Source organism: Enhydra lutris, unplaced genomic scaffold (assembly GCF_002288905.1).
Source record: "Enhydra lutris kenyoni isolate GAN:26980312 unplaced genomic scaffold, ASM228890v2 scaffoldscaffold94, whole genome shotgun sequence".
Classification (NCBI taxonomy): domain Eukaryota; kingdom Metazoa; phylum Chordata; class Mammalia; order Carnivora; family Mustelidae; genus Enhydra; species Enhydra lutris.
Window position 1 is genome coordinate 2,216,121 of NW_019154178.1, and position 23,584 is coordinate 2,239,704.

Consider the following 23,584-nt stretch of genomic DNA (forward strand, 5'->3'; position numbering starts at 1 on the left):
AGCCCCACTTCCGCCTCTTCCTTCCCTACGGCTAGAGCACAGGTGGCCTGAGGCTCCGGGCCACTGCTCCCTTTCCCCGTCTCCCAGGACCCAGGCCAGAGACCGCACAGCCCCAATGTTGGTGGCACTCATGCTCTCTGACCCCATCCCCTCTCCCGCTGTCACTGTGGCTTTTTGGCTCTGTAGTATGCGTGGGAAATTTCAGTCCAGGCTCAGGAGGGAGGAATCCCTGCGATCAGACCGCTAGGTGCTAATTACTAAGGTTCTGTACGGAGTCCTGGGACCGGCGCCCTGCAATTCAACACCTTCCAATGGCCGCTGCCCACGAGGCTCCCCGAGCTCAGTGCCCCGGGTGCTTTCCCACTGAGCCCGCACAATCGACATGCGAGGTGGGGACCTCGCTGTGAACAAGAAATGGTGTTAGAGTGGCCTTAAGAGAGGTGCCCAAGGTTGTATGCCCCACAAGCGGGAGGACCAGGAGGCCAAGTCCAGCCTCTGACTCTAAAGGCTGAGCCCCCAGTTGCTACCCCACACGTGCTGGTTTGTCTTCGATGGCCCCCCACCCCCAGGCTCTCAGGGCTGCCCTTGTGTCCCCGCCGCCATGGCACCTAACGTCAGCTGTGCTCCAGGTCCTGCCAGAGGAGCTGTGGTCACTCATCTGTCCCATCCGTCTCCTGCCCGGCCCGGCGCAGGGGGCATCCTTGCGGACCGGACGTGCAGACGTCGTCAATAAAGGACCTTTGCACTGTGCACACCTTCACGCGACCTGCGGGTCCCATCTACCTGAGGTCTCTGCTCAGCTCCATCTTTCCTGGCTTGTAAAACAGGCAGGCCTGAGGCCCACCTTTCCCATTAGGTGTAGGTCCTGCCCCGCGGCCGCACTGGACCAGCCACAGGGCTAGCTGGAGAGAAAAGACATAGCTCTTCCCCTCGGGGCTGGCCCACCCGGTCCTGCTTACCCACCTCGGGAAGCCCTCGTGTCTTGGACCTCGACAGCTTGCTAAATCTCACTCCCACCACCCCACACAGAGGCGACAAGCCGCTCTTGCCCTGGGGACAGCGACGGTGACAACAATAAGTGCCTGCCAGCCAGGCGCCACTCGGATGCTTTCGCGACAACCCTACATGGAGGCGCTCCAGCCTCCACGTGCCCATTCTGCAGCTGGGAAAACTGGGTGACTGCGAGCGCCTGTGCAGGTCACCCGGTGACCTGTGGTGGGGCTGGGATTCAAACCCAGGCGGTCCAGGCTCCTGACGGCACGCTCGTAACCCCTCCCGCTCTGAGGCCAGATCATCCCCCTCTACTCAGCAGAAAGCAAACAGGAGGAAACCCGAGGCTCGGATAAGCCCACCCCTGACCATGTCAGAGGCCACGGCCGGCCACCTGGATCTTGATGACGGCCGGCAGCCAGGTCCTCAGAAAGCGCGAGCGCTCTGCAAACTCCCGCCGGAGCAGGAAGCCCCGCAGGCGGGCCTGGAGCCGGACGACGAAGCCCACGTTGGCCTTCCAGAGCTGCTGGCGGTCATGTGCCGTGGTGACCTTGGTGACGGCTGACTGCGGGCAGGAGAGAAAGCCTGTGGCACCCGGCAGGGGGGAGCCCCCTCCCCGCCTCCCTCCCCCGCAGGGCCTCTGCCAACCTGGATCTCCTCCCGAGTCAGGTGGGACGTGTTCAGGCCGCAGCCGGAGGGTGGCTCCCAGGTCCCCTGCAAGGTCTGCAGGTGGAAGTAGTAGGCGGAGCCGTCCTTCATGCCATGCCGGACCCAGAGCGCCGGGCCTCCTGAGCAGAAGCCCAATGAGGAAGGAGAGGAGGCTTGGAGGGGGCAGTGGGGCAGGCGGAGACACGGAGGCTGAGGCTGCGGCCGTTACCTGGGTGCCTCTTCTTTGCCATGGCGCCTTCCAAGACCCGCTGGTAGCTGTCAGCACAGTTGGGAACCACCCCTCGGAGGGCCACGGCAGGGTTCCTTAACACCCGCTCCGTCTGGCCTGCTTTGCCTTCTCTGATGGCCTGATTGATGGCGGCCACACCAAGAGCCACTGACAGGGATATCGGGAGTGAGTGGTTCGTCCTTCCCCCTTCCCCAAGTCCCTCCCATGGAGCCCTTGTCCTGTCCATTCAGAAAAGGGGGACACAAGCCCCATCTGATGAAAGGAACAGGGGACACCCAAGCATGGAGGCAGACACACATGAGCACAGCAGCATGCAGCCGTGCCTGAAGGAAAAGGGAGCAATCAAGGAAGGCTTCCTGGAGAAGGCAGCATGGGGCCGGCTGGGGCTGGGTAAAAGGACAGCTCCAAGTCTCTTGTACAGAAGCTCAAAGGCAGAATGCAGGCAGAGAACCTCAAGACAGTTTCTTCAGAAGAAAATAAAATGCAGGAAGTGCAACACCTGCCTTTGTGTTATTCAGACAGACAGATGGACAGAGGGGGCACCAGACACTACCAGCTCCCACAGCAGAATGCCGGTGTCTTTCCGATCCTGCCTACTTGTCCTCAAAGCCAGTTCTCCCTTCCCCCCACGACCAGAGCCGACAGTGGGACCCCAAACTCCAGTTACCAGCACAGGACAGGATGGACCTCTGGCCACCACCCGACTTCCCGTGCTCACGCTTTGGGGGCGAGGACCCCTGGAAGGCGTGGACGGAGGCACGTGCGGACTATGGGTTCTCAGCCCCCAAGAATTTCCTGCCCAGCTGCGGGTAGGAGACCTATTGTCCAGGCCAAGCGCCGAGGCCCTGCTCTAGTTCTGGCCCGCATCCCCAGAGAGGTTGAAAGGAAGAGGGGGTGAGTGGGGAGCCCACATCCCACCCCCAGCCCTCCCCTGGGCTCCTGCGGGGCGTGTGGCCCACATACTTCTTTGCGCAGCGTCTGTGTCCTGGTTGGCTCTCACCACCTCCTGGCGGATCTCTTCCAGCCACAGCAGTGCTCCAGGGTCCCCCGTCGCCTGGGAAGTTGAGATGGGAAAGGTGAGAGCCCAGGCCAGCCACCCCAGGGCCTAGGCTCAGCTGCATGAGGACCAAAATCCAGGCAAGGCGGCAGGAGCCCCAGGAACAGGGGTGCCCACCTCTTCCACCCACCACGAGCCGGTGCGCCCCTGGTGCTTCCTGGGGCAGCTGCCAGGCTCGGAAGGCTCTTTCCCGGCCTGCGTTCGGGCTGGCCAAGCTTCAGCCAGGCTGCGGCACTCCCAGAACCCTCGGGAGCCCTCAGTGTCCTCCGCCCTCTGAGCAGCACACGTACCCGCCCCGGTGCCCAGCGCGGCCAGGGAAAGCCCACACCGGAGGCGCCCCCTTCCTGGCCCTGCTCCCCATTCACCTGTGCCGCATGCGCACCTTCTCAGGCCAACCCTGACCCTGAGCCTGACCACCAGCCCATCCCGTCCGTTCTGGCTCTGAAACCGGAACCTGGTGCTACTGCACCAGGCAGTGGCCAGGTTCGTGTGACCACAGGCTCACTCAGCCACATGGTCAGGCTGGAACCCCCCGACCCCCGTGCCTCACCCAACCCCAATCCCAGACTCTGCTCCCTCCCAATGCCCCTTGTTAGCAGAGAGAACTTTCTAAACAGACATGTGCGCGAGCACTATGTTCCAGGCAGCCTTCTAAACCGCTTTCTCGGGGCGCCCGGGGGGCTCAGTCATCTGAGCATCTGCCTTTGGCTCAAGTCATGATCCTGAGGTCCTGGGATCGAGCCACAGGTCAGACTCCCTGCTCAGTGGGAAGCCTGCTTCCCTCTGCCCCTGCTCATGTGCTCGCTCTCTCTCAAATAGATAAATAAAATCATAAAAAAAAAAAAAAGTAAAGGACTTTCTTCGGAACCTATATTTGTCAGGCACACAAACAACGTTAGGCAGAGAAGATCCCGACCCGTCCTTAGCCAGCACCCACCATGCTGCTCACCGAAAGCCCTAACCCCACCAGAAGTTTCTTATCACCAAACGCTCACAGGCGTGGAACGGACGCACAGGGCCGGCCGCCTGGAAGCAGACCCAGGCAGTCCAGTGGGCAGGCCCAGCCCTCAGCTGCTCCGGACGGCCGTGGCTCAGGGTGCCACGCGCTCAGAACCCTGCCCCACTCTCAGACCGAGTGCTTCCCCCACTCCAGAAGGTACGGAGGGAGCACCAGGGTGCGTGGTGTTTTACACACCAACAAGCAGAGCTTAGACCAAGGGCTGTCCGGCCCCCAGGCCTGGGCCCTTGCCACTCAGCAGGCCCCACCACTCTGCGTGCTGGCAGCTGGAGCTCGGGCCAGGGCCCAGCCCGACGGCCACCTTCCCGCATGGTCCCTCCTGGCCTCCCCCTCAGAAGGGACTGTCTCATCACACGGGGCTCTCCCAAGTGCAGCCCAGGCACAGCTCTACCCACAGGGGAGGCCCTTCCCGCTCTGGGGACGGACTCAGCCCACTCAGACCTCACCTGGGCCTTCCGCCTCTTGGCTGCCACGAGAAGGAGATGGTACCGAGGGGCGACAGGAAGGCTGATGTCGTCCAGGCCAGCCGAGGGAAGCAGGAGGGCAGACAGGGTCTTCTCGGGGCTGCCCTGGTCCAGAGCCTCGTTGATGAGACTGACGGCAAGGACCTCTAGGAAGGAGAGATCTAGGTGGGCCGAGGACTCAGGCTCACGGGAAGGGATGGTAAGCTGCCCGCGCCAAGCTGCCTCCACCTGCCCGGGATTCCACTCACGGTCAGTCTCTTCCTGGACCTGGGCGTTGACCCGGTGCACGGTGGCCTGCAGGTCGTTCCAGCTCAGGACAGCCCCGGCCAGCGCCCGGCGCAGCTCCGCCAGACCATCAAAGTAACTGGCAGCAGGCACGGGAGGGGAGAGCCGCAGGGGCAGTGTCAGCCAGGGGTGAGGGCACTTCCGGGCACTGCTCGGCCTCCCTCGCAGGCTCCGGACTCCCTTCCCACCTTGCGGGTCGCGCTTTCAAAGCCCCTGTGCTGCCTCCTCCGGGACGCCCACACGCCCGAGCCTCCCACCACTGGGGCTCCACACCCCTATCCTGAGCTCCTGGCTTGAGACGCCAGAGCCTAAGTGACTCCCCGGAGTCCACCTGCAGCCCGGGAACGCCTGGTGAGCTCCCGAAACCCAGCCCGAGCCGTTCAGCCTGTGCCGCGCAGTCCTGCCCACTTCGGCCGACATGCGCTCCAGCCTCTGAGGACAAAGATCGCGGCGTCCCATCCGACCACACTCTGTCTCACAGCCCACATCCACACACAACCCGATCCCGTCTCATCCCCTTCAAGAACAGATTCCCAACCAGTCTCCCCTCGCCACTTCCACGGTCACCGCCCTCGAACAGGCGTCCCCACCCACGCTGGAGGCTGTCTGCTTGTGGCGTCCAACCCGGGGGCGTCCTCAGCCCAGCAGCCAAGGCGAGCCGGCAAACGTAGCTCAGACCGCCCCTCCAGGCCCCCCCCCACCATGGCTTCCTTCCCCGCTGAGAGGGAGAGTCAAGGCCACAGTGTGGCCTCTACATCCCCGCCCTAGTCGCCGCTCTCTCTCCTCGCGCTACCTGCCGTGCCAAGCACACGTCCAGCCCTGGGCCTGTGCAGTGACAAACACAGTCAGAGGCCCTGAGGGCTCTCTCAAAGTCCCCTTGCCAACGGGGCCTCCCGTAACCCCCACATGTCCCCACCAGTCACCCCCTCGGCCAGTCTGGGTCTGGCCACGGCTCCTCCTCCCTTTCGTCCCGCCATGTTGGGTGGTTGAGAGCAGGAATTTGGTTCTGTTCTTTGCTCTTCCAGTACCTCAGCTTGGAAGCACAGAACATGCTGGAAGCGGGGAGGACTGAGCCCCACTCCCAGGACAGCAGGGGCTGAGGAGCCCGAACAGACCCAGGGAGGGGCCAGGCGAGAGCAGGGCAGCGCCGAAGGCAGATCTCCAGCAGAGCTGAGGCTCGCCTCCACCCCTGCCCCCGGGCCACAGGGTTCAACCTCTCTCACCGCTGAGCGTTCTCTCCTTCCACCTCTGCCAGGCCGCTGGCGGGGTTCACCAGACTGCTCCAGAAGCCACCGACGTCCCCGGCCTCCAGGGCCTGGTTGATCAGGACCACAGCGGACAGCATCTCCACCGCCACGAAGAGCTCCTCGTGGCCGAGCTCCTGTAACAGGGGCATGCCGAGTCCCACGGGACTGGTGAAGGCTTGGGGCCACGACCAGCCCGCCCTCGAGGCATCCCTGCACCCCAGTCTCTGACCCAAGTCCCAGCGGCCTCATTCATTTGCTGACTAACGGAACATGACAGCAGAGGGTGCTCTCTGCAGACTCAGTGGGTAAGCGCCTTCCAACAGGCCAGGGAGGGAGGTGCCGTTAACATCCCCCTTTCGCAGAAGAGCCCATAGTCACGGAAGCTAAACCCAGCCCCCGGGTTCCAGGGCCCACGCTCAATCATGGGCCCACGGGCTTCCTGGTGGTTCCTAGCAAGCACCAGGAAGCTCGCAAGGCTCCAGGGGATAGAGAGGGACAAAGAGGCCCCAGTCCCACTCAGTGGCCCCGGCTTCTCCTCCTTTCCAAACCCTGGTGTGTGCTGATCCCCATGTCTGGGGCACCATGCGGTCTCCCCACAGGGCAGACTCCCGCCAAGGAGAATCTCAGCCGTGGAGGTCACAGGCCAGGCTCACGGCTGACGTGTGCGGCGACTGCGGCGACTCTAAGCCTCGTGACAATCCCATGTACTAAACACACTACTGCTTCTGTGTCGTTATATGAACTCAGGGGCAGACAAGGAGCTCACTTGCCCGAGGGCCCACGGCAAGGAGGCACAGAGTTGGAAGTTACCTCCCACTCTGGTGTCCATGACCCAGGGCCCAGGGCTTTCTTTACCTCCCGCACACCTCCTACTGCAGCCGCCAAAGTGGCCACGACGAGGGTCATGCTCTGAACTTCGTGTCGCAGGTCTGACTCTGCACTGGGCTCTTTTCTTCCAGGAAGCCTTTCCAGACTTACTCCCAGTGCTGCTCCCTCCGTTTCCTAGTCTGAAGTCCTCCACCCCGACATCATCCCCTTCTCCCTGCCCGGGACTATCTGGACTTCGGGTGCATTCCAGCTCCCCCTGGGACTGGGGAGTCTCTGCAGAAGACCACCCTGCTGTGGGAGGAGCTGTTTGCACAGGGGTGGGGGCTGCCAGACAGAGGGGTGAGCCACGGGGGCTTCCACGCATTTGCGCTCACTCCTGCACGGCCGGCTGCAGCTGTGGTGGGAGCCGTATCAGCCTCTGCGTCTCACTCTCCTCATCTCTAAAGTGGAAACCTTACCCGGTGGGGTTCTCGTATTGCATGTGTGTAGAGCAGCGTCTGCTCAGGGGTCCTAGCGCCTAGGATCAGCTCAACACGCAGGGATGGCGGCCCACCTCCCTCCCGGAGCCCACCAAGGGTGCTCTGCTGGGGGTGTGGTCTGGGGCTCACCCCGCCCCGCTGCTGCTGGAGCGCCCTTAGCTCCTGCTGGTACACGGCCGGGGCGCTGGGGCACACGGGAGGCAGCCGAGCTTCCGGGCACATCAGCTCCTCCACGGTGGCAGCCGCCGCTCCCCGCTGGATGGCTCTGTTGATTCTGCGCACGGCCTGGAGCACTGCAGGGGAGGAGGGGGAGGGCTGCACGGTCTGGGCACCTAGGGCCCGGCCCCCTCTCCCAGCTAACTGGCTCCTGCTGGGGTCTCAGAGGCAGAACGGCTGGACAACTACTCTTCAAAGTTCTGTCTCAGGTCGCCTGGGTGCTGTGGCCACCAGAGCGTCTGACTCTGGGGTTTGGCTCAGGTCACAATCTCAGGGTCCTGAGATGCAGCCCCGGGTCGGCGCTCAGTGGGGCGGCTGCTTGGGATTCTCTCCCGCTGCCCCTCCCCCACCACGCACAAGGGCACACACACACTCGCTCAAATAAGCCTTTAAAAAAAAAAGCACAATTGTTCTGCCTTCCGCTCTGTTCAGAATAAGCATCTAAGCGTTTCGGAGGAAGACGTGCGCAGAGTCAGAAGAAGCCACTTGTCCGGTCCAGAGACGGGCACCGTGGCAGGTAAGGGAGGGCCGCTTCCGTGAGGGCGGCGGGGGCAGCGGGGCGGGACTGGCGGGAGGCCAGACAAGGGGCTCTGGGGGCCAAATCAAGCCGACAGCACAGAGGGACGGGCAGCCAGCGCCACAGTGGACCCGCTCGGGCCGCAGTAAGCCTGAAGGGGTCGGGGGGCATCCGTGGGGCCTCGAACAGCAGGATTTGGAAAATGCCAGGCAGGTCTAGGCCCTGGCATCAAGGAGGCGGGTCTGTGGCGAGAAACGAGGGTATGAAGACCAGCCGCCCCGTGTCAGCACCGCCTTCCATCCCCCAGGGCCCCGGCCGTCAGGGAGCACGAAGCAGCAGAGGCCGCGCTGGACGCTGTCGCCCGTCCTCCGTGGTGACAGTGTGCAGAAGCGACACCCGGACAACCAGAGGCCCGGCGGTGGGGCAGGCTGGGCTGCTCGGGAAGAGCAGGCCATCTGGGTAGCTGGACTGGGCGGATGAGAAGGGAGGGGAGAACCGCGGGCCTCATCTCCCCGGCCGAGCGCGTGGGACTGAGGGCTAGGCCGTCGCGCACGTGGCGGACCCCGGAAAGGCCTGCGGCGTCCAGCAAAGACGCGAGCCGTTGGCCCGCACATCGGCAGCGGATGAGCGAGCAGCTGCGAGCGGCCAGGCCAGCGGGTGGTGCCCGCAGCTGTGACGGGCCTGGTGGCCTCGGGCTGCCGCTCAGGCCCGTGCCCTGCCTCCTCTCGCCCCTGCGGTGGGCGGGCTGACCCCCGGGAGAGATATGGTCACCAACACGCTCCTCTAATAAACAATTATATTCGTACGCAGGGCTTTCAAGGGGAACTGAGTGCGATTATGAGTTTCTCTCTAACCTGGGAAATCGCTACACAGAAGCCAAAGGCCTCAAGCAGGTTGAAAGTGGCCCCACGCAGGGGACGTGCCCTGCAGAGGGCTGCCTGGCCCGGACCCCGCCCCACAGCATGGGCCATCAGGACCCCCAAGGCCTTCGGGAGCCTAGTGGTCGCACGCCTGCGGGCAGCCCCACGGGCGGGGGTGGGGCGAGGCCCCAGCAGCACCCGTCTGCGCGGCCCCACACGGAAGCCAGGAAGGCCTGGCCGGAGGCGACTTACCGGCTTGCTCCTGGTCACGCTTCACGTTGGCCGCAACCACGCCAGCCTGCACCTCCTCCTTTCCCAGAGGCCCCAGTAGGCCCAGCTCCTGGGGAGGGGAAGGGGCGAAGCAGAGGGGAGCCCCGGGCATGAACTCCCACAGATGCCGCCAGCCCCGGCTCCCCTCAGCGCCCGACCCCCCTGCCATGAGCCTCTGCCTCCTCGTGCCCAGCAGGCACCGACAGACCCACCCAGACGCTGGGCAGAGCACCAGCAGCCGTGGAGACGACATCGCCAAGCTGAGGTCCCCCTCAGCAACAGGGGAGCCTATCACTGCCCGTCGGCTGCCTCTGGGTCCCCCCAGTCAGTTTAGGCCCGTAGGCTTTGGGGTGATGTAATCATTTGCACACATACTTGGCCCTGCCTGAACACCCCAGGTGACAGAGGCGGGGCCTAAGGAAGACACCCGCCCCATGCCCCACAGCCAACAGCAGGCGGTGGGCCTGACCTGTGCTTTCTGTTCTCTGTCTGAGCTTAGCTGTTCCAAGTACCAGCCAGCAAAGTCTCTCCTGAGCCCTCGCAGGGCCAGCACCGGGTCCAGAAGGGCCTCCAGCAAGGCCTCAGGGTTCTGTCTCTCTAGGGCATCATCAACAGCTTCTAGAGCCTCATGGACTGCAAAAGACCAAGACGACACAGCGGACAACATGTGAAAGCCCAGCCCTATTCTTCCCGCCGCCCTGGAGCCCCCCTACCCTGCCCCAGCCCCAAACCCTCAGCGGGATCTTCCCACCGCACCGCCCCAAACAGGCGGAGGCCCCCTCTGTCCCCAGGCTTCCAGCAGCCCCTCCTGCCCCCCCAATCCATTCCTCACACCTCCTTCTCGGGAGGGAGCCTGACCCAGAGCCGGAAGGCCTGCCCTCGCCTCGGCCCTCCCCATGGATCTCCATTCAAACACAAGCACCCCCGATGGGGCGCAGCTCTGGGCACGGAGGCCTCACAACAGGACACACGCTGCTTCTTGGCATGGATCTTTCTCTCTTTCCCTGAGACATGAGGGCCGCCGGCCCAAGCAAAAGCCACCCCCAAACCGCCCAATACAAGGGCTCAGCCCGAGAGCACCCGAAGGCCTCTGGACCCACTTTTCTCACCATTGACGTGGTTGATGTTGCCTTGAATCTCAGCCTGAGTCAGGAAGCAGTCATACACGTCCCAGCTCTCTCCGCCCTCCTGCACCGAGAGTGAGGCCTGGGACCCCGGCCTCGTCTTCTCCTCCTCCTCCCCCCATCTGTACCTCTTTCCTTCCGCAGGGGCCTTCCCCAAGGGCAGTCTGGTCAGAAGTCTGGGGAACCCAGGGCTTCAGGCCCGCCTTTGGCATCTCCTGTCGGTCTCATCCAGTTCTACGTCCCCGTCTCAGCCCACCCCAAAGCCAGAACCCCCTCCTGCCTTCTCCTCTCAGTCCTCATCATTCTCCCCGGTGCCTCTCCTGTTTCTCGACAATAACCCACAAGCAACACTTTCTCTCAGCTACTCTGGGGCGTGGGACAGGACCCCAGGAGTCCTGTCCACTGTGGGGCTCCTGGGCTGCCCGGCTCTCGGCGCCCGAGGCTGCTCCTTACGCGGGTCTGGGCACTGGCGGCCTTCTCTGCCTTGGCCTGGGCCAGCAGCTCCTGGTAGATGGCCGCCAGAGGCTCTCGGAGATTCCCCAGCAGGGCGCTGGGGTTCTGCAAGGCCGCCAGGGTGTCCTCGACCACCCCCCGCTCCACTGCCTCGTTGATGGCGAGGACGGCGGCGTGGACTGGGAGGGGTGAGGGAACAAGGTCAGGAGGCCAGCCGCAGCCGCTCTGGTATCATTCCCCTCCCCCGCCCGGCAGGCCTGGCAGCCTCCCACCGATGAGAGGCACCCAGAATCCATCTGAGGCCCGGAGGCTCCCCGTTCCCATGGAGCCCGCCCCTTGCAGGCCAGAGCCCGGCCCTACCTGCAGCCTGGTCCACCGACAGCTCACTGGCCAGGATGCCCCCAATCCTGCTGAAGGCCGGCAGCTGGAGGCCGTACTTGGCCAGCTCAGCGGCCATGTTGCTGAGCTCCTCGGCTGCGAAGACACCACAGAAGCCTTTCCTCAGGGCCAGAGCCCCCCCCCCCCGCCCCGAGACCCTCCCATGCAGGTGGCTGGGGAAGGAGCTGGGCTCACCTGAGAACTTCACTTTCCCATACAGATCATGGATCTGCGGGGCCAGTCCCAGCCGGAAGAGGAAGAGACTGGAAAAGAAGGAAAGGCGTTGGGCCCTATTTATGTTGGTGTGCTGGACGCGTGGGTCTGTGTGAGATCCACAGGGACCCCGACGTGGGGACCAAGGCCCCCTGGTCCACGGGGAGTGAGGTTACTGGAAGCAAGCCCAAGACAAGTGCTGCAGAAGAGAAACGGGATGGTGGAGAGGTCGGGGGGATCAGGACTTTCCAGAGAAGGGCACACGGCTGTAGCAGTCAGTGTTCAGAGATGGGACATGGTAAGCTGAGACCCGCAGGCCCGGGCACGCGGACGTGGGAAATGAAGTCAGGAGGAGGCGACAAGGCAGACCCGGGGATGGGTCGGTCACTTTAGGATTTAGGATTTAGCCACTGGTTGCTAATGGCTGGCCGTGGGTAGAGCCAGACAGCGGTCACCACTCACGCTAAGTGACTCGCCTGCGACGCTCTTGATGGGGCCTGTTTTGATTCCTCTGGGCCCTGGTCACCAGCGGAAGACCCTTCCCTGTTGCCCTTTTCCTTCACCCCACGAATCACACACACAAACGTGTCCACGTTTGCTGGATGCACACGAACAGCATCTGGGGGGCTCAGTGGGTGAAGCGTCTGCCCTCCGCTCAGGTCATGATCTCAGGGTCCTGGGATCGAGTCCCGCGTCAGGCTCCCTGCTCCACAGGGAGTCCGCTTCTCCCTCTATGCCCCCCCCCCGCTTGTGCTCATGCTCTCTCTCTCCAGTAAAAAGACGCACTCATAAACCTAGACACAACCATAGACATCTACAGTCTCCCCCTCCTGAGATGCGCTCCTGTGGCCGACCCACCCTCCTTCCTGCTCCCACATCTGCAGCTGCATCGACCGGGAGGAAACAGAGGATGAGAGCTCAGTGCCCCTCACCTGAGCGCGTGGATGCAGTAGATCGCCCGGGGCATGTTCTTCTTGTCATAGATGTCTGTGGTCTCCGGGAGGAAGGTCTGCGGGAGAAGCCAGCCGGTTACAGCCATCAGAAACACCACTACATCAGCCACAGAGAGAGGGACGAGGAACGGTGTCCTCTCCCACCCGGCTGTGTGCTCCTCTGTGGCCTGTGACTTCTAGGCCCGTCTCCCCAGCCATTTACAGCCAGCGCTGTACCTACACACTCAGCGTTAGAGAAAGGCCCTGGGGCCACATACTGAACCAAGGCCCAGCCACAGACACAGCCCTGGGCTCACTAGACACAGGCAGGTCTCTCAAGGTTGTAGGACGCGGGCCATATCCTCCAGGAGAATGAGGCCCCCTATGCGTCCTAGAGACACAGTGAGACTGTGCTCCTGGCCTTGGACTCTCGCCAGATAAGCGGCCATGCTCCCGCAGAGGCCCAAGGAGGCACACGCCGTCAAGGACCATGTTGGGGCAGGGAACTCACCCCTGTCTCTAAGCCAGAGGCCTCTGAGCAGTGCGGGGGCCCCTCGAAGAACCGAGTCCTTGGAGCATGGCGTCCCATGCCCCCTGGAGACTGCTGAGGTCTAACCCCAAAACCTCTTGGCCACTTGAGATTCCTGGGGACCTCACTGTGTTCCCGCCTCACTGAGGACAGATGCCTCAGTTTCCCCTGCCTCCCACTGAGCCTTTCTTTGCTGCCGCCTCCTTGTCTCCCAGTTCCCCGGAGGAAGACATACACGGTGGAGTCCCGCGGTGCCCTAATGCGCCCAGTTCTCTACCGTTTGCAGAGGGAACCACGCAGACCACCCAGTCCTCCTGACAACTGTCCAGGGTGGGTCCAGGGGGGCCACCATGCCCCTTTACAGTCAAGAAACATGTAAGGTCCGAAGAGCTCAAGGAACACTCAGCACGTGTCCGGCGGGGGTCTAGGGGCTAGGTTTCCAAGTCCACCCCCAAGGGACGTGGCCTGTGGTGTGGCCTCGCTTGTCGACCTGGGAAGAAGCCTGGCTCCCGTGAGCCCATCTCCAGCAGCACTTGGGGGCCTCGCCCACTAGTGGGGACCCTGCAGCTGGGGTAAGGAAGCCTCCATCTCCCTCCACTTGTCTCACCCGAGGGAAGGAGAGGCAGCGCCAGGTGGCATGGTTGAGAGACAGGCAGCCACCATCGAAACCCACCGATCAGGTTCACTCAGGAGAGGAACGAGGCGGGGGTTTAGGGGTCCCGGGGGAGGAAGCGTGCACACAGGGGGTGGGGGTCAGTGGGGGGCAAAGGTGAACCCCAATCTCGAGGCCCAGCGTTACCGAAGGCAGGCCGACGCGGGCCACCGCAGACAACCACAAGTTGATGTTGTCCGTGTGCCGGAAGTGCAAGCCGGTTGCCTGAAAGGGAGGGAAGAAACAAGAATCTATTTCCACGGTTCTCAGGGTTCCCGGTGGCCAGAGCCCAGACCACAGCTCGGAAGCCTGAAGGGCAGGAGGAGCCAGAGGACCCTGGCCTATGGGTTTCCCATATTTCATCCCCCAGCCCCGAAGACAGAGAGACACGGACAGATGGAAACCACCAGGAAAGGTTGACCCGCAGGACATTTGGGAAGGAAGGGGCAGATGTGGGATTAACCACCCAGGAAGGCTTCCCAGCAAAGGGGAGTCCGGAGGTGAGGTGAGGAGACAGGGCTGGGCTGGCCAGGGCGCACGGAAGGGGCAGCAGGCCCAGGAATATCGTCACGGCGGCAAAGCCCATAAGCCTCTGAGTGTCGACTGGCTTAGAAGCATCCCACCAGGGGCATCTCAGCGCCTAGCTAGCAAGAGTCCCCTGCTGTTAAAGCCTGCACACAGTGTCCAGCCAGGGGTCCCAAGCCACTCCCGGTGACCCTGTGCAGTGGCTGAGAGCAGCCCCTTTCATCCGCAACCATGTCCAAGTTTGGACAATAAATTATATGGTTGCCCTACTGTCACAGCCTTGAGAAGGGGAAGCTTGAGAGGAAGCAGCTGGAAGGTAGAGACCTCCCTTCCCTACCTGGTAGCGCAGCTGCTCCACATCATAGATCTTCTTCAAGGGGACAACGGCAGGCGCAAAACAGTGGCCCAGCTTGGCCAGCAGCACTCCGTTCCGGAGGCTCTCCTCCAGCTCCACCGGCGAAGGGAGCTCCTCCTTCAGGCAGGCCTCCATCCAGCTGAAAGTGCGGGAGCGGAACAGAGCCCGTTGCCACCCCATCCCCCCAGCACAGAGGGGTCCCTGACTCTTGGTTCCTGTCCTACTCCTAGCTCCTCCCTCTGCCCGTGCTCTAGCTGCTGCCACTGGATCCCAAGCTGCCACAGGCGCTGGAATGGCCAGTCCTGGGACCCTGCTCACCCCCAGGACTCTTCCCTGACGGATCCTGAACCCGTGTGTCTGCAGGGAGGCCCTTAGCAGCTGCCCGCGAGACCCTGTCTCTCGGTCTGGTTCACACGCCTGTCCCACTGCACCGCGTCTGCTTGCTTCTCTCTCTGCGAGTTTTCTGAGAAACCAGGCCTGAAGGGTTATGTCTACCCAGCTTAGAACCCAACTTTGATGACGATGGGGGTCGTGGGGAACCCCCCGAGGTGATGGGAGCCGCACAAAGGGACAGAAAGGCCAGAGCCCTTGGAATCGGAAGACCTGCTCTGTACAGCATACCCCCACGCGCACGCACACATCTCAGAGCCACACCGTGTGACCCGCAGACTGAAGAGGGCTTGGCTGCTCTCGCTGCCTCCGGCGGGGTGGGGGGGGCGGCTGCCGGGGGCGCGCAAGGGGGGACACGAGCTAACGAGTATGAGCGCGCTGGGAGAAGACTCGGAAAGCATATTGTCACTGATGGTGGCATGAGGGGGGGCATGGGACTTCCAAAGGTTCGTGCACAGACACCTCCAGGAAAGCCTCCATCCTCAAAGAGAGCAGTCATGCCTCGCTCTGTGCCTTCCCAGCCACAGCCACCTGACTTCTGGCCTACCCACGCCACCTGCTCTCCCAGAGAACGCTAGAAATCCTCTGCAGGTTAGAAAGAGAGCCGTGGAGGCAGCGTCCATGTGCAGGAAACACGGGGTACAGAGGAGCAAGCCGCTGGACACAAGGAGGTAAACAGACAAACCCAGAATGTGATGCGTCTACACGGCCGGCAGACCGGTGGCTTCTCCAAGTCGGTGACATGAAGAAGTGCGAAGGGAAGGTGAGCTATTCTGGATTAAAGAAGATTCAGGACACGCAACAACCAGATGTAACCTGTGAGCTTTGTTGGAACCTTCTTTGACGAAGGCGATCGAAAAATAGAAAAATAGGTTACTTTTCCAGACAATCAGGAAAATTTGAAAATGGCCGGGTGTTGATCTCCCAAGGATTAATGGGTAACTTCTGTGGGTATTAGAACGGTGCTGCGGGGACCATGCGAGCAGACGGCCCTACATTTAGAGACAGCCCGGAAGAGCGCACGGAGAAAGAAGGAGGTGGTGTTGTCTTTGCTCACGATGGCGCGACCGTCTGGGGGAAAATGTGAAAGAAGGCGACACAAAACCTCCCGCAAGGCCGTAGGACACAAGGCTAACACAGAAAGTCGGTCACTGCCGTAGGTACTGCAGCGAGCAAGTGCAACTTCACACTGAAAGCACAATACGGTGTCCGTTAGCACCCCAAAGTGAAATACTTAGGTATAAATCCAGCAAAATATATACAAGATCTCGGAGGAGAACTAGGAAACCCTGATGAGTAAGATCAAAGGACAAACCAACTCAGGGGAGGGGACCCCACACTCGTGGGCAGGAAGAGTCCACACCCGCCCAGGCGCTAGTTCGTCCCGGCTGGGTCTGCGGGTTCAGCGCCATCCCACACGGGCTCCTGGCAACTTATTTTGTGGATATCAAGATAACGCCTCTAAAGTTTGTACGGAGAGCCCGAGGTCCAGAAGAGCCCACACCAGACTGCAGGCCGAGAACAAACCTGGAGGATGACGTCGCCCGTCTGAGCCACAGTCATCAAGACAGAGTGTCTCAGGGAACGACAGGCAGACCCGTGGAACAGAAGGGAGAAAAACAGACCCACAGAACAGCCAGCTGACCGCTGACCGACGAGCAGAGGCGATCCAGCGGAGCAGGGAGCGTCTCTCCAGCAAACAGCGCTGGGGCAACCCGAGACAGAGACTTTACACCCATCACCAAAATCAACTCAAAATAGATTATCAGCTTAAATGTCAAATACCAAACTGTAAAACTCCTAGAAGAGAACACAAGGGAAAACCTAGGTGACCTTCGGTGTGGCCATGACTTTTTTTTTTTTTTAATAATTTTTTTTTTAAATTTATTTATTTGACAGACAGAGATCACAAGCAGGCAGAGAGGCAGGCAGAGAGAGAGGAGGAAGCAGGCTCCCTGCCGAGCAGAGAGCCCGATGCGGGGCTCGATCCCAGGACCCTGAGATCATGACCCGAGCCGAAGGCAGCAGCTTAACCCACTGAGCCACCCAGGCGCCCCGGCCATGACTTTTTAAAAAATTTTTATTTTAGTAACGTCTATCCCCAACGTGGGACTTGAACTCGTGACCCCAAGATCAAGAGTTGCGTACTCTACAGACTGAGCCAGCCGGGTGCCCCGGCGATGACTCCCCGCCCACCCCCACCCCAGGCAATGACTTTTTAGACATAACGCCAAAGATACAATCTTTGAAAGAAATAATTGATAAGCTGGACTTAATTAAAATGAGAAACTGGGGCACCAGACTAGCTCAGTCAGTTACATGTCTGCCTTCAGCTCGGGTTGTGATCTTGGGGTCCTGGGATCGAGCCCCACATCCTTGGGATCTCTGCTCAGTGGGAGGCTACTTCTTCTCCCTCTGCCCCTCCCCTACCTTGCTCGTGTGCTCTCTTGCTCTCTCTCAAGTAAATAAAATCTTAAAAATAAATAAATAGATGAAATGAAATGAAAAACTTCTTTAGAAAAGAGAATGGGAAGACATGGGAAGAAAATATTGGCAAAATACATATCTAATAAAAGACCAGTATCTGGGAGCCTGGGTGGCTCAGTCATTAAGCGTCTGGCCTTCGGATCAGGTGGTGATCCCAGGGTCCTGGGATCGAGCCCCGCAATGGGCTCCCTGCTCAGCAGGAAGCATGGTTCTCCCTCTCCCACTCCCCGTTTGTGTTCCCTCTCTCGCTGTCTCTCTGTCAAATAAATACATGAAATCTTAAAAAAAAAAAAAATTAAAAACACTAATATCTGAAATATACAAAGAGGAGCACCTGGGTGATGCTCAGTGGGTTAAGCCTCTGCCTTTGTCTCAAGTCATGATCTCAGGGTCCTGGGAGAGAGCCCCGCATTGGGCTCTCTGCTCAGCGGGGAGCGTGCATCCCCCCTCTCTCTCTGCCTGCCTCTCTGCCCACTTGTGATCTCTGTCTGTCAAATAAATAAAATCTTAAAGAAAAAAAAAAAAGAAGTACACAGAGAACAGGGTGCCTGGCTGACTCAGTGGGTGAAGCATGTGACTCTTGATCTTGGGGTCATGAGTTCGAGCCCCATGTCAGGCTCAGAGCTCACAGAAACACACACTCACACATGAACAAACAACTGATCAGAATACGGGCCACAGACGCCCACCGACAGACACACGCCGAGGAAGATGCAGGGATGGGAACCGAGCGTCTGGAAAGATCCCCCCACCAGCGGGTGGGGGAGAACGTGCCATCGGGGAAATGGAAACGAAAGCAATGAGACTCCACCACGCACCTATCAGAATGGCCAAAATCTGGGGCCCTGACCATGTGGGATGCTGATGAGGACGAGCAGGACCAGGACCGCTGAGATGCTGCAGCCACTCTAGAGGTTTCGTGATTTCTTACAAAACGAGACACACTCCCACCCCGTGATCCGGCAATGGTGCTCCTTGGTATTCACCCACAGGACTTACAACGCGCGGCCCATAAACACCAGCGTGCCACCGTGAGTGGAGGCTTCGTTCACAAGCACCCAACTGGAAGGCAGCCAAGACGTCCTTCTGTAGGTGACGGACTAGAAAACTGAGGTCCATCCAGACTACGGAAGGCCGGTCAGCGCTAAAACAGAACGAGCTGTCAAGCCCTGAGAGACACGGAGGAACCTTGAATGCGTACGGCTAAGTGAAAGAAGTCAGTCTGAAAAGGCTCGTACTGTATGATTCCAACCATGGAGAAACCAAGGAAACAAGAGAAGAAAGGAGTGCTTGCCAGGGGGTGGGATGGGGGGACAAAGAGGCAGAGCACGGAGGATTTTGAGGGCAGAGTGATCCCCAAGGTCAACCACAGACTTTGGGAGGCTCCGTGTCCGGGTGAGCTCATCAGTAGTAACAGGGGCGCCCTGCCTGCAGATGTTGACAGGGGAGGCTGGGTACTTGTGGGGGCCGGGGGTACCTGGGGAATCTCGACTTTCCTCTTAATTTTGAACCCGAATCCGCGCTAACAAAATAAAGTCTTCAAAGAGAAGACTGGACCCCAGGCCTTTTGCATCTGCTAGAGGGTAGGTGCCTGGAGTGAACAGGGTGGGAAACGGGGGACCAGAAGGGGGCAGTCCCTTGGCTCACCGCTTGGCTTCCTCCAGCCGGCACAGGTACTGATAGGCAACATTCTGTCGCCTCTGCTCATCCATCTCCTCGGCCGTGAGGCGTTCGTCTGAGGAGGGAAGGGGGACAAGGTCGAGGAGAGGAGTGTTAGACAAAGGGCCGTGGCACTGAAGCTGCTTCTCAACAGACTTTCTTGGGCAACTCTGCCCCGAGACCCGAAGCACCCGCGTGCGTCCCCCTCTTCCTGACACCCCTGGCTCCGATCTTCGGCCCCCATCTCATAAAGCTGCCCTGGTCAGCACCCCCTGTGGCAGAGGTGCTCCCTGCTCCTTCCCTCCAGCCATCTCCTGACTCCTCCTTCCAGCCTATTCCAAGCCCTTCCCTCAGGGCTCCCGCACGGATGTCCAGACTCCTCCATGGCTGGGGACACAGCCACTTATTTCATCCCTAACAGCCTCTGAGTTCTCCAAGACCTGGACCTGTGCCATCCTTCTCAGGCCCCTCCCAGAGGCTGGGTTAGGAGGACCAACTGGGACTCATCCCTCAACAACCAGTCATTCCCGTGCTACCTTCTCTCTGTCAGGCCCTGGGCAGGCCCCGGGCTGGTGGGTCTTTATTCTCAGGAAACACGAATTAGCATTAGAAAAGAAAAACGTGGGTCCCTGGATGGCTCAGTCCTTAAGCATCTGCTTTCTCTCAGGTCATGATCCCCGGGACCTGGGATCCAGCCCCAAATTGGTCTCCCTGCTCAGGGGGGAGCCTGCTTCTCCCTCTGCCTCTGCCCCGTGCTCTCTCTCTAATAAATAAATCTTTTTTTAAAAAATCAGGCAGGCCGAGAGAACTCTGTACACACACAAGAAGCAAACACAGAGGACTTGATGAGAGACAACTCTGTCTTGGACCCAACACTCGAAGTCAGTCCGGCTCTTCACCTTACACTGCATACCGTGCAACGTGACCTGGACGAGGGGCAGGGCTTACTGGAACCGGCAGTTAAGCACGTTAACACACACGCACGCACACACACACACCCGTCTAGGTCAGACCCGACAGCACCCGCCCACTGTAGGAAACCCATCAGTTCCTTCAGGGTGTGTACAAGGAACGTCGCTGGTTGCTAAGCACGGAAAATAAACGGGTGAGTAGATGCCGTCATCCAGAGTCATGAGCCGAGGGCTGTGTGAGATGCGCAGAGCTTTGCGCGCGCACACACACACACACACACACAGTCGTGAAAACCATCAGTCCGGCTTCTGGGGTCCAGAACTAGCTCTGCTTCAACAGATCCTGAACACTGGCCTTAGTTTTCCAGGGCGCGGCCTTAGTTTTCTGGACCCCGCTGGCCCCAGAGGGGGAGGGCTGGAAAAATGAGATGTTGCCTTTGGCGCGGAGGTCAGACAGCAGCCTCTCGGCCGCCGACCCCTGACCCCAGTCCCTCTGGACTGCGGTGCTTTTGCAAATGCGGCCCGCGGGCCACCGCCTGATCCCCCGGGGCAGCGGAGAAGCGGTGCTGTTGCAAACGCGTGTCAGGGGCCCCGGCCCGACCCCTGGAGCTGAAGCCGCGGGACACGGCCGAGGAGCGAGCCCTTAAGAGCCCCCCGGCCGACCCCCGCGGTCTCCGCACGGTCTCGGCACCCGCGAAGCCGAGCTCTCTGGGCGTCCCGTCGCCGGTGGCGCTCGGCCAGCACGCCTGCCGCCTGTCACTGCTGCCTTCTGGTGGGGCCGCCCAGGCCACCCCCGTCGCCCAGACCCAGAACTCGGGGACGCCGGAGAAAACCCTGGAAGCCCTGAAGCGCGGCGGCGTCTGGGCGTCTCGCCGCTCCCGCCTCCACCCGAGCCCGCCCGAGCGCAGGCCCGCCGCCCTCCTCGGCCGGCTCTGCACTCACACAGCGCGGGGCCCGCGCCCGCTCTCCGCCGCTCCATGTTCCTCCTCCTTCCAAGTTTGAATCTCCCGCCGCAGGGCCACCGCCCTCCCCGTCGTCGCAGCTGGACAGCACTTCCGGCCCGAGCCGCGGGGGCCGCTGGGATTTGTAGTTCCGGGAGGTGCAGGCGCAGAAGCGCCGCCGGGTGCGGAGGAGGTGGCACCAGGGGCAACCTGGTCCGCGCTCGGCTCTGCCCAGCGGTGGGCCGCGGCGGTTCCTGTAGGGCTCCTCGGCTGCCCTTGCCTCCGTCGTTTCCCCCTCATGCTCCCCTGAACCCCGCTCCGCCTCCTCTAGCCTTCTTGGCTCCTGTTAATTTGCAGGCCACCTTGGACAGAACTGAAAGTGTGGATGCGGAGATAAAGCAGCCGAACTGGGGGCACGTGGCTGGGTCAGTAGGTAGAGCGCGCCGCTCCTGACCTGGGGGTCGTAGGTTCGAGCCCCTCGGCGGCTGCAGAGGGTGCTTTAAAAAAAACTACACAATTTTTAGGGGCGCCTGGGTGGCTCCGTGGGCTAAGCCACTGCCTTCTGCTCGGGTCATAGTTTCAGCGGGGAGCCTGCTTCACCACCACCACCCCCCCCTGCCTCTTTGCCTACTTGTGATCTCTGTCAAATAAATGAATAAAACCTTTAAAAAACAACAACAATACAATCTTTTAAAAAGTCAGTATAATTCATGCCCTAAAGCTGCTGTTCTGGACTGAGTGATGGACATAGAGTCAACCACATTAGAGATCGGGGATATTCAGAGGGATGAGGTCACTGCGGTAATGAGGTTAAGGGCAGTGAAGGACAGGAAGACTTCCTAGTGGAGGTGGCAGCTGATCTGGGTTGGAAAGGGAGCAAGAATTCATCAGCCCGCAGGAGAGAGGCATCTCAGTCAGTGAAACAGCACCTGCAGGAGCGCGGAGGGAGTTCGGGAAATGACAAGTGAGTGTGGTTGTACAGAGGAAGAGGGAGGAAGAGAGCCTGGAGGGGCCAGCACGGCTGCAGTGGCCGGCAGCAGGCGGAGGCGTCGGGATGGCGCCGGGGAACAGCCAGGAGCCAAAGAACACTGTACACACAGGTCAGGGTCAGGTTTGCATGTTGTAAAGATTCTGCAGCAGGAGCTCGGAGCAGGGTGAAGCTGGGGCAGAGGGCACCTGAGAGCGGGCAGCTGCGGTGCAGACGAGAGACAGTGAGGTCTGAACTAGTAAACAGAATCATGACAGCTTTTTGCCACATCGTCTAGTCGGCGTCCCCTGTCTGGCAGCTTCCGTTTTGCCCTCCCACCCACCCACCAATGCCCAGTCAGGCGGCAAGGCAGCCTAGGCTCCTAGCCCCAAGTGAGAGATTTGAAGGGGCAGAAAACAGAAAATATCCAAACCTTCAGAGGAGCAGAGGAGACTCAGAGTTGAGACAAAACGGTGGGAGATGTGGGGAAAGTGGGTGTTCCCTGAGACCAGAACCGGTCTCCTTTGCTCTCCACGCAGGGAAGCGGTGAGAACCTAGACTCCTGCTGATAGAGGTCCCACTCCTGCTTTCCGGGAAGGACCTGGGCAGCTGGACCCTCACAGGGAACAGTGGTGTAATGAGACCCTTATGTACAGAAACCCCTGACCCAGCCAGAAAGGAAGTGCCCGGATGAGTTACTCCCTCTTCCACTTGGTCTGAGGGCCCAAGTGGATTGTAAGGAGACGGTTAAGGACCTAACGGGCCTTCCCTCTCAAGTCTTAACATCTCATATTCCCTCCAACTTGGCCTCCACCGTGGGAGATAGGAGGGGGCCAACCCAGCTGACTCACGTTGTCTCCACCATCCCAGTGCAACAGGGGCCGGAAACAGGGCCAAAGGAGAGTCTTTCTTGCATACCGGCATTAGGGACCACACGCAGCAATGACGCGCACTGAGTGTTTATTGTATGGGGAGAGGGCTCAGAGGTCGAACCAGTAGGACCAAGTACGGGGTCAAGGATGCCTCCTGAGGGGGTCAAGGATGCCTCCCATGGTTCCAGCTGATGGCGGGAACCGGGGATGGGTAGATGGGGGGAAACAGGAATTCCACATGGGCAAGCCGAGTCTAGAATCTAATTCTAGAAATGACGGGCTTATCATTAGTAGGAAAGTCAGAGGACTGAATGGAGCATTCATGGAAGTGTCTACATAAAGGGCAGATGGGTGGGGTCTGTTTGCATTCAAGGGTGGACAGGGGCAGCAAAGGAGAACAGGGAAGAGAAGGATCCAGGACACAGTGGAGCCTGGAGGCCAAGTGAGGAGACAGTTGCAAGGATACGTCACCTAAAGTGGAAACCAAACAAACAGGTGATTCAGAAAGGGTCCCTAGGACATGGAGAGGTCAGCGGAACTTGGCAAGTGTAGTTTCAGTCCCTGCCCCCTCCCCAAGCTTTTCTCCTTAAGGGCAGCCTGCTGAGTGGCCACGGCCTGAGCTGCCTGTCTGGCCCTGGGCAGGCTCTGGTGGCATCCTGGAGGCCAGCCTGTAGGCAGGAGCGGTGGCAGCCGAGAAAGCCTGCTTTGGCCGTGGGTCGCATATGTGGCACCCAGCACCACGCAGGTCCTCAGCAAAGGCTGCCCAGTGCAGGGGGGCCCAGTGGCTTCCTGGTAATTTTGTTTCTGGCAAAGGCCTCTTTACTTAAAAGAGACCTCTCCGCCAGGAAATGAGGATGTTTTCTTTCTGCTGCAGGCCACTCTGCTCGGGTTAGCCCCGCAGGCACCTGTCGTCCTGGGGCCCGCTGTCCTCTCATTAAGCAGAACATGGAGGTTGCAGATCAGCGGAGCTGGGAGAAGGACTGGGAAAGCAAAGAGACTCTTCCGATCTCCAGGCCCTTTCTGACCATCAACTTTAACCCCACTCCCAATTGTGAAATGTCCCAGCG

At 60.5% G+C, this 23,584-nt stretch overlaps 1 protein-coding gene across 1 annotated transcript in view; it reads right to left on the bottom strand.

Moving 5' to 3' along the window:
• LOC111138995 (IQ motif containing GTPase activating protein 3) overlaps positions 1 to 20,716 on the bottom strand; it is a 34,376-nt gene extending 13,660 nt beyond the window's left edge. The window contains exons 1-19 of the mRNA XM_022491067.1: positions 20,680 to 20,716; positions 18,815 to 18,902; positions 14,273 to 14,429; positions 13,558 to 13,635; positions 12,230 to 12,306; positions 11,280 to 11,347; positions 11,067 to 11,180; positions 10,707 to 10,885; positions 10,239 to 10,317; positions 9,599 to 9,762; positions 9,112 to 9,199; positions 7,396 to 7,559; positions 5,936 to 6,090; positions 4,676 to 4,791; positions 4,410 to 4,573; positions 2,852 to 2,942; positions 1,868 to 2,035; positions 1,639 to 1,778; positions 1,385 to 1,555 (exon numbers count right to left, since the gene is read on the bottom strand). Coding sequence (XP_022346775.1) covers positions 1,385 to 1,555; positions 1,639 to 1,778; positions 1,868 to 2,035; positions 2,852 to 2,942; positions 4,410 to 4,573; positions 4,676 to 4,791; positions 5,936 to 6,090; positions 7,396 to 7,559; positions 9,112 to 9,199; positions 9,599 to 9,762; positions 10,239 to 10,317; positions 10,707 to 10,885; positions 11,067 to 11,180; positions 11,280 to 11,347; positions 12,230 to 12,306; positions 13,558 to 13,635; positions 14,273 to 14,429; positions 18,815 to 18,902; positions 20,680 to 20,716 — 2,298 coding nt within the window. The remainder of the gene's footprint in view (positions 1 to 1,384; positions 1,556 to 1,638; positions 1,779 to 1,867; positions 2,036 to 2,851; positions 2,943 to 4,409; positions 4,574 to 4,675; positions 4,792 to 5,935; positions 6,091 to 7,395; positions 7,560 to 9,111; positions 9,200 to 9,598; positions 9,763 to 10,238; positions 10,318 to 10,706; positions 10,886 to 11,066; positions 11,181 to 11,279; positions 11,348 to 12,229; positions 12,307 to 13,557; positions 13,636 to 14,272; positions 14,430 to 18,814; positions 18,903 to 20,679) is intronic.
• Between the last annotated feature and the right edge of the window lie 2,868 nt (positions 20,717 to 23,584).